The following is a 13,830-nucleotide window of genomic DNA, read 5'->3' on the forward strand; positions in this document are numbered from 1 at the left end:
CGTGATGCTATTTGTCGTCTCCATAATAATTGGTTTTGAAGACAAAAGATAAGAAAATCAACAAAACCGTTATTGTATAACTCCCCACGCACACTTAATCATCAATGAATCTAACTATTTCTGTGTACTATAGACTGTTATTGAGACTTATCAATTGTAACCACTTTATATCAATAACAATTATCTACTTTAAAGTAATTACATTTTTTTCACTATGCTTTCAGTAGGTTTAATATGTTCCATTTCGCTGTGTTGATTAACCATCAATATCACTTTGTTTGAAATGAAATTCCACAAATGTTAATTTGATACAATGTTATACAATTTTATGCAATTGCATTCAGGGTAAATACATGTTCACTGACGTATGGAATTTGGCGCCAGCAATCCTATCTTAACTAGACTATCTGTGGTGACGAAATCCTGTGTAGAGTTAGAGTAGTGATGCTGTTACATGTTCTCCCAAGCAATTTGGAGTGAAAAAGAGGCGAAAGAATAAAAAAGGAATAATTGAATTTATCAATCGAAAACAAACTGATAGTGTCAGTTTTCAAAACGAAAAACGAAAATATGCTTAACACAGCATAGACATTACGCAACACGCACCCGACCATACCCGGAGGAGATCTTATGTACTCCAGAAGGATAAACAGATATTGGAAAGATGTTAATGATCACGTGCATTTTGAAATAATCTTGCTATTATTCTTCGATAAGTCGTTAGTTTTTGTTTTTCCTACAATAAAACAATTGGTTTCGTTGGTTATCTCATTTAAATGGTGTAAGAGTTAAGCATGCTTGGGTTTTGTGTATTGTCGTACATGTGTCTTATTGTTGCGTACATCCTCAACAATTGGTCTCAAGTAGATATTTGTCTCAAAGGCAATCATACCACATAAATATATATTCCCATAGTTATATTTCAGAAGTTGTAATCTAATTAAACAGCATATACCTAAATACATGTTTTTCTCTATAATATCTCCCGGTATTATATACATGTACATGTATATGCAAGCATTCCAGGAACAGGTTTCATCATTAGATATGCACGAGTTCCTAACTTAGACGTCATCTCATCATGCTCATGATAGCAGATAAGAGTCAAAGAGAAATCTTGGTAAATTAGAACTTCTGTCGAAATCATTTGCATAAACAATTAAATCCAGGATATGATATAACCTAACTCAAGTATAAACTAACATTTCATAATCTATGTCAAATCTGCCAATGAAATAAAATGAAAGACAGCTATTGAAAGCTATATATAACTATGCGCATTAATCATTTAGTCGTGACATTAAATAATTCATGTGAAATCCTTACGCTGGGGAATAGTACTTATTTTATGTCAAATAAAACGAGCACCCAATGACTGCCTGGGCTGGTACAATGAAATGAGCACAAGAGTACATTGTATTAACAAAAATCAATTTTAAACGATACTTTTATAAGAATGGTATTTGTCAAGCATACACAATGCTTGAAATTATCTTTTAAATCCTCGTTTCAAGTATGTACCTGCTGATGTGTAGCTTCTTTATTGACGTTTATTCTACGTTTTTAACTCACATTCTTAATTGATAATTAAATAGGAAGTTGTATTTTCTATGTTTGTGTTCAAATTCAGTTCATGATTAAAATTATGTATAAAGTCTGTATAAAACATTTTGCATACTTATATCTCCACCCTTCAAAATTTGTATATTTAAATTTCAAATCTTTAAATTTAGAATGATGTTATTTGTCTTCTATTTTGCATAAATTAAAGGTTATACATTATGTTGCTACTGTTTTGAAGCTTGGATGATTAAATTCACTTATAAATGGTGATGACTGGCAAATGCAGACCTATTGAGATGTATTCCTCGAGACGTATTGATGGCGACGACAAATAGCAAATATACCAAACAAAAACATTCAGCAAGCAATTTGTAGTGATTTCAGAAAGCTGCCTTTTAACAATCTTTAAAAAAAAACAACATCCAATATGTTATGCTTTAATAATTTAATTTTGGACGTAACGCGTCTTCTGATTGGCTGACGTTATTTTGTTATCAGCCCATAGACATAATTTAGTCATGTGACCATGACGTCATCAACGTTTTTTAATGGTTTTCTACGGTTTAAAATGGAATTTAGAATTAAATTATAAGAAATGCAATCAATGCTAATTTTAAACGCTGTATATCTATCATGAAAGATTAAGATCATTAGTTTATTCAATAATCAGAGCAAAAATTATTATGTTTTAACATAATCATGCATAATGCATTTCATAAGCTTCAGCCATTTATTATGAATGCGAAAACGTGATGTTACTATTTTTTATATTGAATTTAATATTACAGATTAAAATTTCATATTAAAACATCAAAATGTATAAAATTGTATATTTCCGTACTTCGGGTCATAAACAAGATATAAAAATGTTAAAATTTGCAATTGCCATTCTTTTGTGATGCAGACTTAGATCACGTTAGTAGGAGCTTGTATAGTAATCTTTATAAAAGTTATCTTATATGTTGACAAATTATCGCAACTATTATTTATTATATATTTACAAATATACACTTACAGAAAATATATCCTGTAAACAAATTAAGTCGTTATGGTTTATTAAGAGCGACTTTGTTCACATGTGTGATTTCAGAGCCTTCAAAGTTGCTATGCGATATTGCCGATATGCTCGTTGAAGGCCGTACGTTGACACATACATGTAGATGCTAACTGCTACGTCATGTTGTTTCTTGTGAAGAGTTTTCACATTGTCAATCTTCCTTATGTACTTAATGGTGTTTTAATGTTGTAATTCTGTTATGCATGTACATGTTATATCGAAAGTAGTGGACGTACTAGCGCAAGCAATACAATACTTTGAAGAAAAGAAAAAAATCATTTTTTAATATCAATGTTGCGTATAAAATTGCATATACTAATAAATCAAAAGCTTCAATTATTTATTTAATGTTTTTTTCTTACTACAATTTCGCAATGTTTCGAACTGATACAGGTTTAATTTTTTTTATCTTTTGTCCATTTCATTAATAATAACAATGACTGCAAAGAGATATGCTATGACGTATAATAAAAGTCGACAAATCCCAAATGACCATGACTACATTTGAAATTCGACTACTATTCATGTTAACCCATTTATTTTCAACAATTACACAATTCCAGATGATGATAATCAAGGTATTTTTTCATCATGTAAATAAACCACATTTTTTTAATGTCAGATCTAATTGATGACATTAAAGATATCATTTATCAAATGAATATCATTCATCTAATTGAAAACAATGCTGTATTAAAAAAGTCTATGGGGATTTTGTCTCGTTTTGGTTTCACACAAATGCATAGTAAATCAAAATATTGACAGTTGTTTTTATTCTAAGCATCAATGTGAAATCACCTTTATAATCAGAGCGATTATTTAATATTGACACATGTTTTATTTAAGGAGGAGATTGTCACTGGAATTTACACCAAGATGTCATTAAACGTAATTTAATATCCTGTATTTATCCTGTTCATCGTACTTTACCATAAGATATTAAGCACACATTCCTTGAAGCCTCTCATCTTAACTATTGAAATCTATCCTTTACATTAGTCCTAGTACCTTGGTGTACGTAAGATACATCAAATCAGACTAACGAGCTCATTGGTGTTTCAAATACAATTTTGTACGCAACGCTAACAATAAGAACATCCTGAATACATCAGAAATATAGAAACATTTACAGAGAAATACTAACATCAATACAAACATATAAAAAATAGCGAGATCTCTGGAGTGTTAACAGACTCGTAAGAATTAGTGTCTCACTTTTTTACGATATGTGTTTGTATCTATGTATATACAATATATGTACATAGTCGGTAAATATGAAGCGTTTCTCATGTTTCGTAGAAAATTAAGCATGTTTTTATTTGTGTACCTGTTATTTGTGCAATAGTAAGCTGATTACAGGATAAATAGTGTAGCTTGTATTTATACTACTAAAGGAGGACTCATTTCATAGTGCCGCATCTCCTCTGAAACCTTACAAAGTCACATAGTAAGAACACATCTTTTTTTGCAACTCATGTGAAAAGAAGGAATAAGTATGCCTTCATATTATTTAATTATCATTATAGTCAACCACCAAATCTCGTGTAATACGGTATTTATACACTGGAGACAGTTACATTTTACATATTCAAAAAATGGTCAAATAAATTACAAAGTGGAACAATGTAGAAGAGCATTCATAAAGGTTTTTTTCAGTTATAGTTGAGATACACATTACAACAACTTCAACTATTAGGCTATACACAAGGAAGACGAGCGGTAAAACTGAATTGTAAAACGTAGTGTTACATATTTTTTAAAGACATTTATTTCTATAACTTTGACCTTTTACTTTGATTGTCAGTCGAGCGCCACTGATGAGTCTTTTGTAGACTAAAGGCGCATCTGGCGTAAATATAAAATGTGAATCCTGGTATCTTTGATGAGTTTATTGACACCCATGCACTGTGTCGATGCTACTGCTGGTAGAGACTTATTTCCCAGAGGGTATCACCAGCCTAGTAGTCAGCACGTTTGTGTTGACTTGAGTTACTATAGTTAAAATACTATTGTCGTTCTTTAAATTTTTGAAATACTATGGCTTTTATACTCCAGGAAAAGGTTACATTAGCTGTATGTGGCAAAATAGTTAGGAATTTTTGGTCCTCAATGCTCTTGAACTTCGTACTTCATTTGGCCTCTTAAACATATCTTTTTAAATTGAGACTTTTGTAGACGAAACGTCCGTTTGGGGTAAATATAAAATGTTAATCCTGGTATCTATAATGAGATTATTTAATAGTCTTTATGAATAATTATGATAATAGAGCATTACAGTGGTTGGATAAAGTAATGTAAACTTACTATAAAGTGTCAAACCAATTGAACTTATGATCAGTAATTGAATATATTTGATATTTAGGTCTAAATCCTAACAAGAAAATCCCACAATCTGATATAGCGACAGCAGGGCTTTGTTGATTTGACATTGTAATTGAGATTTTTTTTATCTATATGTTAATAATCAAATTTCACATTTATTTATTCGTTCATATATTTAGATATTCTAGGTTTTACATTGATAGAGATGATTACTATATTAATAATAACAGTTGGCGAGAAATTATAGGTTATTTAAGAAAAAAGTGGAAGATTGTAAAAAACTGATGGCGTCGATCACGTTTTGTATATACATTGAGTTATGAATTGTAAAGAAAAACATATAATGCAGATGTTATATTTCCTTGAAATATAAATCAAGAAACACGTTTCCTTTATCAGTTAAACAAATCAGAAAGTGTAACACAAACATTTACAGATCGTATGATTTGTCAGTGACAATACTTTTTATTTTTATAAAGACATGAATGTCACTATGGACAGAAAGGAATTTATAATCTGTTATAACAACAATGAGATGTTGTACAATTGCCAATGATACATCTACCCTCAAACACCAAAGTACGAGGATATAAACAACTATAGTTAAACCACTGAATTACAAAATCTTGAATGGAGACGTAAAGAATTGTCAATGGTCTAAAACGAACGTAAGCGTTCAACCTATCTACCAATCCGATACAGCGCTCTTCCAGCACTACATCAGACGACCATGTAAAGGCAGTTTGATAGGGGTTGAAGGAATGAATTTAACATAATAATAGTTACAGATATCTTATAGGTAGTTAACATAAAAATACTTACATATATCATATAGTTAGAAAACTTGCAGATGATATTTCCCAAAATCCAGGTAGGAATCACTATATGTATCAATGTAGCGGGCACAACAAATAAAATAAACATTAAATCAGCGAATGCTAGGTTAACTATGTATACATTTGTCACAGAACGTTCGCCATAACGTAACATTATATAAATCACAAGGCCATTCCCTATGGCTCCTATCACTATTATTAAACTCCATACGAAACTCAATAATACGACAACTTCCGTTGGCAATGGTTGTTCTCGTAAAGTCTCGTTAAATAAAGGTGTTGTGAACGTTAAGTTTGAAGACACTGTTGTCATACTGCAGATCCTAAGATATCTGTAAAAACAAAAGATAGAGTAAAATATATTTCTATGTCATTTGGTGATTGTTTTTTCAATTTAATAACCACTTCAAAAGAAGAAAATAACTCATTTTGTATCCTGTAATAGCTTAAAATGCAATATAGATTTTGAAAATGGTTGGAGACCGTACTGTGACTAGTTGTTAACTTCGATGTCAATTGGTCTCCGGTGAAGAGTTGTGCAACTGGAATTCATACTGCTTCTTCCTACATTCATATCAAGATAAGAAATATCCCAAAGGTCTACCACTTATTTTTGTAAATAATTGAAATCTGCCAGCATGATAGAATATATTTGTAATGGTTAAAGGTATATATATTCAATTTCAGTTATTTCAAATTCGACATCAAAAGTTCAATGTAAGATAACAAACTTAATTCATATAGTTTTTTCACTGACCCCCTACCCCCTCTTACCTAAATTTTGAAAAAAGTTGATTGGCCAATAAGAATATGCAATGTATATAAAATCAATGTTAATTCAACAAAACTTGCAGCAGTTTTGACCCCACCCCCAAATTATTTGAATGGAGTTTTTGTTGATCCGTCATTGATTTTCCAATGTCGCCCCTAACAAACAAGGTCTTATTTTCTGGCATATACCTATAATATGTTACAACAAGTAACAAGCTGAAGATACAGTAAATGATTGTTCTCACTGTTGACAGCCATTGCTTATAATTCCTTTCATCAACTTTATTTGAACTTTCATGGATAATGGTCTCTTTAACTATCGTATCATATATAGCATGTATGTCTCATTGTATAAAAACCCTAACATACGAGTATTGTTTTTAATTCATGTCTTCATTTTAAACCCAAACTGATTGTAGCTTTAAAAAGAATACAAACAGATATTTGAGATACATTTCATTTCACTGTGATGCACGATTTTAATAATTATTAGCAATAACAGAGCATTATTGATGTATTGACCTTTTTTCTGAAAGGTCAACATGTGTTGTGTGTCATATCAATCATAAAATAAATTTGGAATCAGTTTTTATATATACCGTAAATATTTATCTTAAAGGTTCAGAACACGTTGTTTAGATATACGATTGTTTGACGTTTTAGACAAAATATGCTAAGGTTATGAAAGAAAAAGTATGCGTGTTTAAAACACGTGTGCAGCTATCAACATGACTGATAGGTGTGGCCAACACAAACATTAGACGTGTGAAAGTTTCTTTTGCCAATCTTTCGAGCCTGAATGTGTTTCGTATGGCGAATAAATCCGATTTCTTATGTAAAGCAGGGCATATAAGATGTAATAATAGTCTTCTATGATCAGTGACATATGTATATATGATCTATCCATCACCTTCTCATGTTATGTACAATCTATTTCTAGTAGCCTGAGAATTAATGAATAGTATTATATTCCGATATATATTTTACATGACTTACATGTATATGGCATTCTGATGCCAGTGTTGCAATGGTCCTTGTTTATTGTGTGAAATGCAGTTAATCCAACTTTCAATATAATTATTTCGATTGTATTACAGAAAATTTTATACATGTACATGTCATATGCGGAATGAATGAAATATATTTTAATTATAACAAACTTGTTTCCCACCAGAACAAATAAGTTATACATGTATCGAAGCTTTTTTTATATTTGTATAACATTTATAGGAGTAATTGAGCACCACCACGGGTGCCCAATGAAGGAACGGATCTTACAACCCTTACAGTGCAACTGAGACTACCCTAAGCTTTTGACGGGGTTCGGGTTGCTCATTCTGTAGATATCTATGTTATGTTTTGTGTACCGTTGTTTGTCTGTTTGACTTTTTCTCTTTTTTAGCCATTGCGGTGTCGTTCTATTTTCTACTTTTGAATGTTGCTTTGATATATGTCGTCTCTCTTTAATAACAGCAGCTTGTATTCTTTCTATGATTTAATTCCCTTAATGAATATGCATTTCCAAATCAGTTCATAAATCTACCTGGTGCGCTGCAAAAGACGTTGTTTTTCACTGTTTGTTATACGTTGCTACAAAATAGCTACTTGTAAGAACACTGTATCACTCAAGAAAGAAGGAAGGCATTAGTCAAATATTAGAAAATTATTGGGAAGTTAAGGTGGTACCCAACACTTTAACTAAAATTAATTTGGCTCGTTTAATTCTTTTTTAAATTTTGACAAAGTATTTACTTTGACCCTTTGACGAAAATATAAAAATTTCAAATAATTTGAACCAACCGTTTTATCAGAAAAATTACACTGGTTATATAGCAGTTTGACAAACACTTATTTTGATCATTGAGAAGCTTAATATTCTTTTAACAACGCAACGTAGTTAAAACGTTTAGCTGATTTTACAGACTTATCTCCGTATAGTGTTAGGTACCACCTTAAATACACTTGATTAATATTCAATAACATCCACGTAAAATGATAAATCATACTAATAACAAACGAAGTAAATATCAATAGTCATCTAAGATAAGAGTGTGGATGAAAATTTACCGAATAGAGAATAATAGACAAAAATAGAAAAAAAATAATAGAAATGATCAAATAATAAAACATAATAAATGTTGAGGTGCTATAAAAGAAGGACGAATAAAGAGACTATAAAATGATGGAAAAAAGTGAAAGAATAGAGACAAATGAATCCAAAAATATTACACTTCCTTCTAGACCCTTTCAGGAGCCATCTGCAGATTTATTTCAATTGTGATACGCCATTTGTCGTTAAAATTATGTAAAGAACATCGTAGAAATCACCTATTAAATTCGTAGAAAAGTTAATTTGCGGAATCTTGAAGACAAAATACAAAATTAAAATATCACAAAGTGGTGCGACTGAATCGCTGTACTGAACTAACCTTTATTGTGCGAGCTCACACTTACCAAAAATCTTTCAAGCAGAGGATGTATTTCTATATGAAAATGCGAGGAAAGTGCCTAAAACGGACCTAAAAATAATAGCTAAAGCGTTTTAAGATCGACCTTACTTATGAAGTTAACCTTAATTTCCTAATGATTACAAAATTTATATACGCAAATTTACAGAAGGTATGTTACCACGCTGGTAGCGGAAACATTTTGAAAAAAAAACATCGAACTTATAAACAAATTTAAAAAAGGAAGTCCATCAAAACTCTCAAAATCAAACGCTTTTAATCAACGGAACCAAAAAAAAAAAAAAAAAGAAGCACTGCCTACTGAACTGATGAAACATTGGGGAATTACAGGCCAAACCAGTGGTATAGACTTATCGTTTTATCCTAAAAATAACACCGTAAAAATATGTGCATCCGAAAAGCTTTCCTGGATTTATCATCAATAGGAAAGCTCACATCGCAAAAATGTATCAACTTGAATACGTGATGCATTGCAAATCAAACGAACTAAGGCAGGTTAACAGACAGTTATTTATCTTTTTGTAAAAATCTTATATTGGAATTATGTCATAAAATGCGTTCATATCTTTCTAATAAAATGCTTTTGAATATAAAATTGTAACGTCATTAAAGATCACGTACCAGTAACGACAGAAACTAATTGAATTCCCTAATTTTATACAAATCTCTCCTTATTTAATATGAAAACTGAAATTGGAGTCACGATGTCCGTTCTTATGTAGAATAATACGACAATTTATTTATTCATTAATATTACTATTTCCTAATGTTCTTTTGTGTATTATACAATTCACATTTTCGTTGTTTAGTACCACATATACCATAGTAGCAAGATTTGTAGTCACGTGTTATGAATATATTATTAACTGACATATTGTACGGCAAATCAATGATACTGGAGTTGTCTGAAGATACATACTGTATATCAACCTATCTTTATGTATTTTTTTCGCATATAGAACGTTTAGTCTATTTTTGCAATTTCCACTGTTTTTTTTGTTTTTTTTCAGTTTCGAGATTTTCGCGACTTAAATGCTTGCGTCAATTTTCTAGTCACGAAAATAGATTCATCGTAAAAATCATTTCATTTAGGATTTTTGGGGTCATTAATGCATTTCAATTTCTACTTCCCTGATTCGTATGTCAATGCTGAGTCTGTTGCGAAATCATTATAATCTTATCAGAACTAACACAACAATCATGGGAACGTTACTTCTTAGGAATCCTGCATAGCTGATAATGATCCTATCGCATATTCATTTCCAAAATCAGTACGTTAATGATAATGGTAAGGGCCTTTAAAAATAATCAGGCCTTTTTGGTAATTATATAGGCATGATAATAATCATAAAGCCTAGTCATAACCAAAAGAGCCTGATAATAATTCTAGGCCTGATTATAACTCTAAGGCAGACAATAATGAACAGATAATCATGAATATGATTGTAATCTTTATGAACTAATCAAACTTCAAATGACCCAAAAAAACTTCACGAATCAACCAACATTAAGATTTTCAAACTACGAAATTGATTCTAAGAATTTTGACGCATGCATCTATTCAAATATGCTATTGACATTTTCTATCCGCAGTCGATTTTAATTTCCTTATTAATTGTATGGTACTAATGAAACAAAACAAAAACATATATGAACTATGTTGTTGAGTAAACAAAATCCCATAATAAAAACATATAAGTAATTGCCTCACACAATGTTTTATAATTATTAGTATGAAACAACCAACATTAAAATTTTAGCAAATAACATGTTATTCAAATTTCAAACTACGAATTTATTTTTAAGTATATTTACAAATGCATCTATTCAAATATGTTATTGACCTTTTCTATCCGCTGTCGATTTTCATTTGACTATTAATTGTATGGTACTCGTGAAACAAAACAAAATACAATTTATGTAAAGAAAACAGAACGGTTTACTAGTCAATGCGTGTACATGTTACTCGATAAAATAGATATTTATAAGGTTTCACAAATGGTGTTTCTCCATTGTAAGAAATGAAAGTTCAACAAACAAAAAGCAATATGAAACGTGTATATTCAATGGTGAAGACATTTGTTTTAACAATGTTGAAGAAAATTTCAAGAAAATGTTTATTAAACATCTTTAACGCTTTAGGCTTTCTACTAACTTACATATACTCAGTTGATTTTAATTTCCTTATTTATTGTATGATTCTCATGAAACAAAACCAAAACATATATGAAGCATGTGGTTGATTAAACAAAATGCCATAACATAAAATCATAAGTAATTGCTTCACACAATGTTTGCTAATTATTGGCCATGGTATAGAACAACCAGCATTAAATGTTTGCATATAACATGTAATCAAATTTCAAACTATGCGAATTTATTTTTAAGTATATTTTCATATATTTTATTGAAATTTTTCTATCCGCAGTCGATTTTTATTGGACTATTAATTGTATGGTACTCACGAAACAAAACAAAACAAATATATGTATCAAGAAAAACAGGACGGTTAACTAGTCAATGCGTGAGTTGACTCAATAAAATAGATATTTATACGGTTTCATAAAAGGTGATTTTCCATCTTTAGAAATTGAAGTACAACACACAAAAAGCAATATGAAACGAGGCTATTTAATGGTAAATACACTATTTTAAGCAATGTTGAAGAAAATATAAAGAAAATGTCTAGTTGACATCTTTTAAATTTGAATGTTGCTGGCAAACTAGCAGTATAATCAATTTGCTAATGAAGATAAGTTTGTGTAACATCTTTTCAGACCAATTGGCATAAGGACTCCGAAACTTAACTTACATTTATTTTTTAATCGTTTCAATACAAAATGTATGTATAGAAACATATTTTCACGTTGTTTTTATTATCAATAAGTGCAGTTCTCAATGAAACACGAATATGTGTATATATTTCATTTCAATGTACCAACATGTTCCCTTAACACATACTTGACTAACATAACTTTTGGAAATTTTGAGATTTTATTACAAACCTTTTCATTCCCATTTGTGGTTACCAAAATATATGGAATCGAGGCTATCAGGCTTTTTTTTGCCAACAGAAATAAATTAAGAATTCCACAAAATATCGAGATCGAAGACAGAAATTAAATACAAATCAATAGAAATTAAGGACTTGCTGGTCAAATGTAAAACAAGATAGCATCCTCTATATATCAACTATCTCCCTTAAATAAAAAATGAAAAACAAAAATATAATTATGTTCAAACGGTATATCATTTACAGGTAAGTAAAATTCAAATTAAAACTATATACAATTTAATTTCAATTAATTACAATAAAAATTAGATACACTTTAACGTATATACTTACGATTCTAATTAGAAAAAAAATCCTCTTAGATATCACTTTTTGATTTAATAAACGACTATACATAATTCTCTTTTAATACTGAACGCTCAATATTTTATCGCACTATGAACAGATCTATCGGATTTCACTGACAAATCTTAAAATATTGTGATGCCTGGACAGATTTTTATACAGGGTTCTAAATATATATTGTAATTATGCAAATGTTCATCAATTCTGTTTTTGTTTTTACTATTACGTTATTGGATTTTTGAATGTCATTGATACGAAGTTAATCATATTCTACTCATTTCTGTTTATTTTGTTCATTTTGGAATATGTTATTTCATCAATTGCTTATATATTATTTATGACTTTGTGAGAAATTAAAAATTTTTTTCCGGCTCGTTACTGTTCGCGTGTTATGTTTACGTCAATTAAACAGCAACTCAATGACACAAGATATCATCCCATCTCAATAAAATGTTAATAACGAATCTTTAAATCGACACAATGTTTTGAAATATCTAAAACTGGCTGTTTGTCTCTTTTCTGTTATATCCTGATTTATATAAATTAACACTTTCAAAATATGAATACTTTAGTCTAGACTGTCACTTCCGTCTTTCTTTTCATCTGTAGAAAGTAAAATATTTTTTTTAAAAAGCAACCTTCGAGGAAAATACAAAACGGTATGTAGAACCTAATGAAATCGCAAAACAAAGACCGACACACAACGAAAGGAATGGGTAACCATTTTGACTATTACTGATTTGGCACATGAGTTAGAAAATGTTGGATTGAATCTGAATTTATAGCTAGCTAAACTTCTGACTTGTACGACACAACTATGTTAGTTTCAATTACTTTTGATACTCACCAAGTTACGTTGTAAGTTCGAAAGTAAGAAAATAAAATAAGTTATCATAGGTCTATTCTTTTTTTAAGTAAAGATATAAAGGAAGTAATAGTAGAGCTTCCGATATCACAAATATATGTGTATAGAAAATGAGGTAAAAAGTATAATAACAAAAATTCTGAACCCCAAAGAATATTCAAAACGGAAATTCCCCCAAATATATAAAAGAAAAGACTGATTGTAAAAAAGAAAAATTGAAATGCAATTATATGTACATGACGAAATATATATGTGTACTTCCTTGTTGCATTATCAGTCATAATAACTAAATGATTTACATAAGATAAGCTTTCAAACGCCAAATAAAAAGTAAGAACAGGAAGTAAATTAATGTATTGGTATGGTACTGCTCTTTGGTTCCTAAGATTTTCAGTTTAAGTTTGCATGTCTACTGAGCTTAAAAATCGTAACAAGTCATGAGCCAGTAATTCAGTGAATGTCGTTTGTTGCTGTGAAACGTATGTGTTTTTCGTTCATTTTTTGTACATTAAATTTACCGTTACTTTTGTCGTTTTAATTTTTTACATTTGTAATTGCAGGGCCATTTATAGCTGACAATGCAATAAAGG

The 13,830-nt window shown here is 30.1% G+C and overlaps 1 protein-coding gene across 2 annotated transcripts in view; it reads right to left on the minus strand.

The window, feature by feature from the left end:
- LOC143052281 (galanin receptor type 2-like) overlaps positions 1-13,830 on the minus strand; it is a 36,925-nt gene that overhangs the window by 8,438 nt on the left and 14,657 nt on the right. Inside the window, exons 1-2 of one of the 2 annotated variants that reach the window (XM_076225286.1) lie at positions 12,364-12,476; positions 5,765-6,110 (exon numbers count right to left, since the gene is read on the minus strand). In XM_076225286.1, coding sequence (XP_076081401.1) covers positions 5,765-6,091 — 327 coding nt within the window. In that variant the 5' untranslated portion in view covers positions 6,092-6,110; positions 12,364-12,476. Of the gene's footprint in view, positions 1-5,764; positions 6,111-12,363; positions 12,477-13,830 lie in introns of those variants that run through there. The other variant, XM_076225285.1, reaches the window with a different exon arrangement.

The sequence above is a fragment of the Mytilus galloprovincialis genome, chromosome 11, assembly GCF_965363235.1.
Source record: "Mytilus galloprovincialis chromosome 11, xbMytGall1.hap1.1, whole genome shotgun sequence".
NCBI lineage: Eukaryota > Metazoa > Mollusca > Bivalvia > Mytilida > Mytilidae > Mytilus > Mytilus galloprovincialis.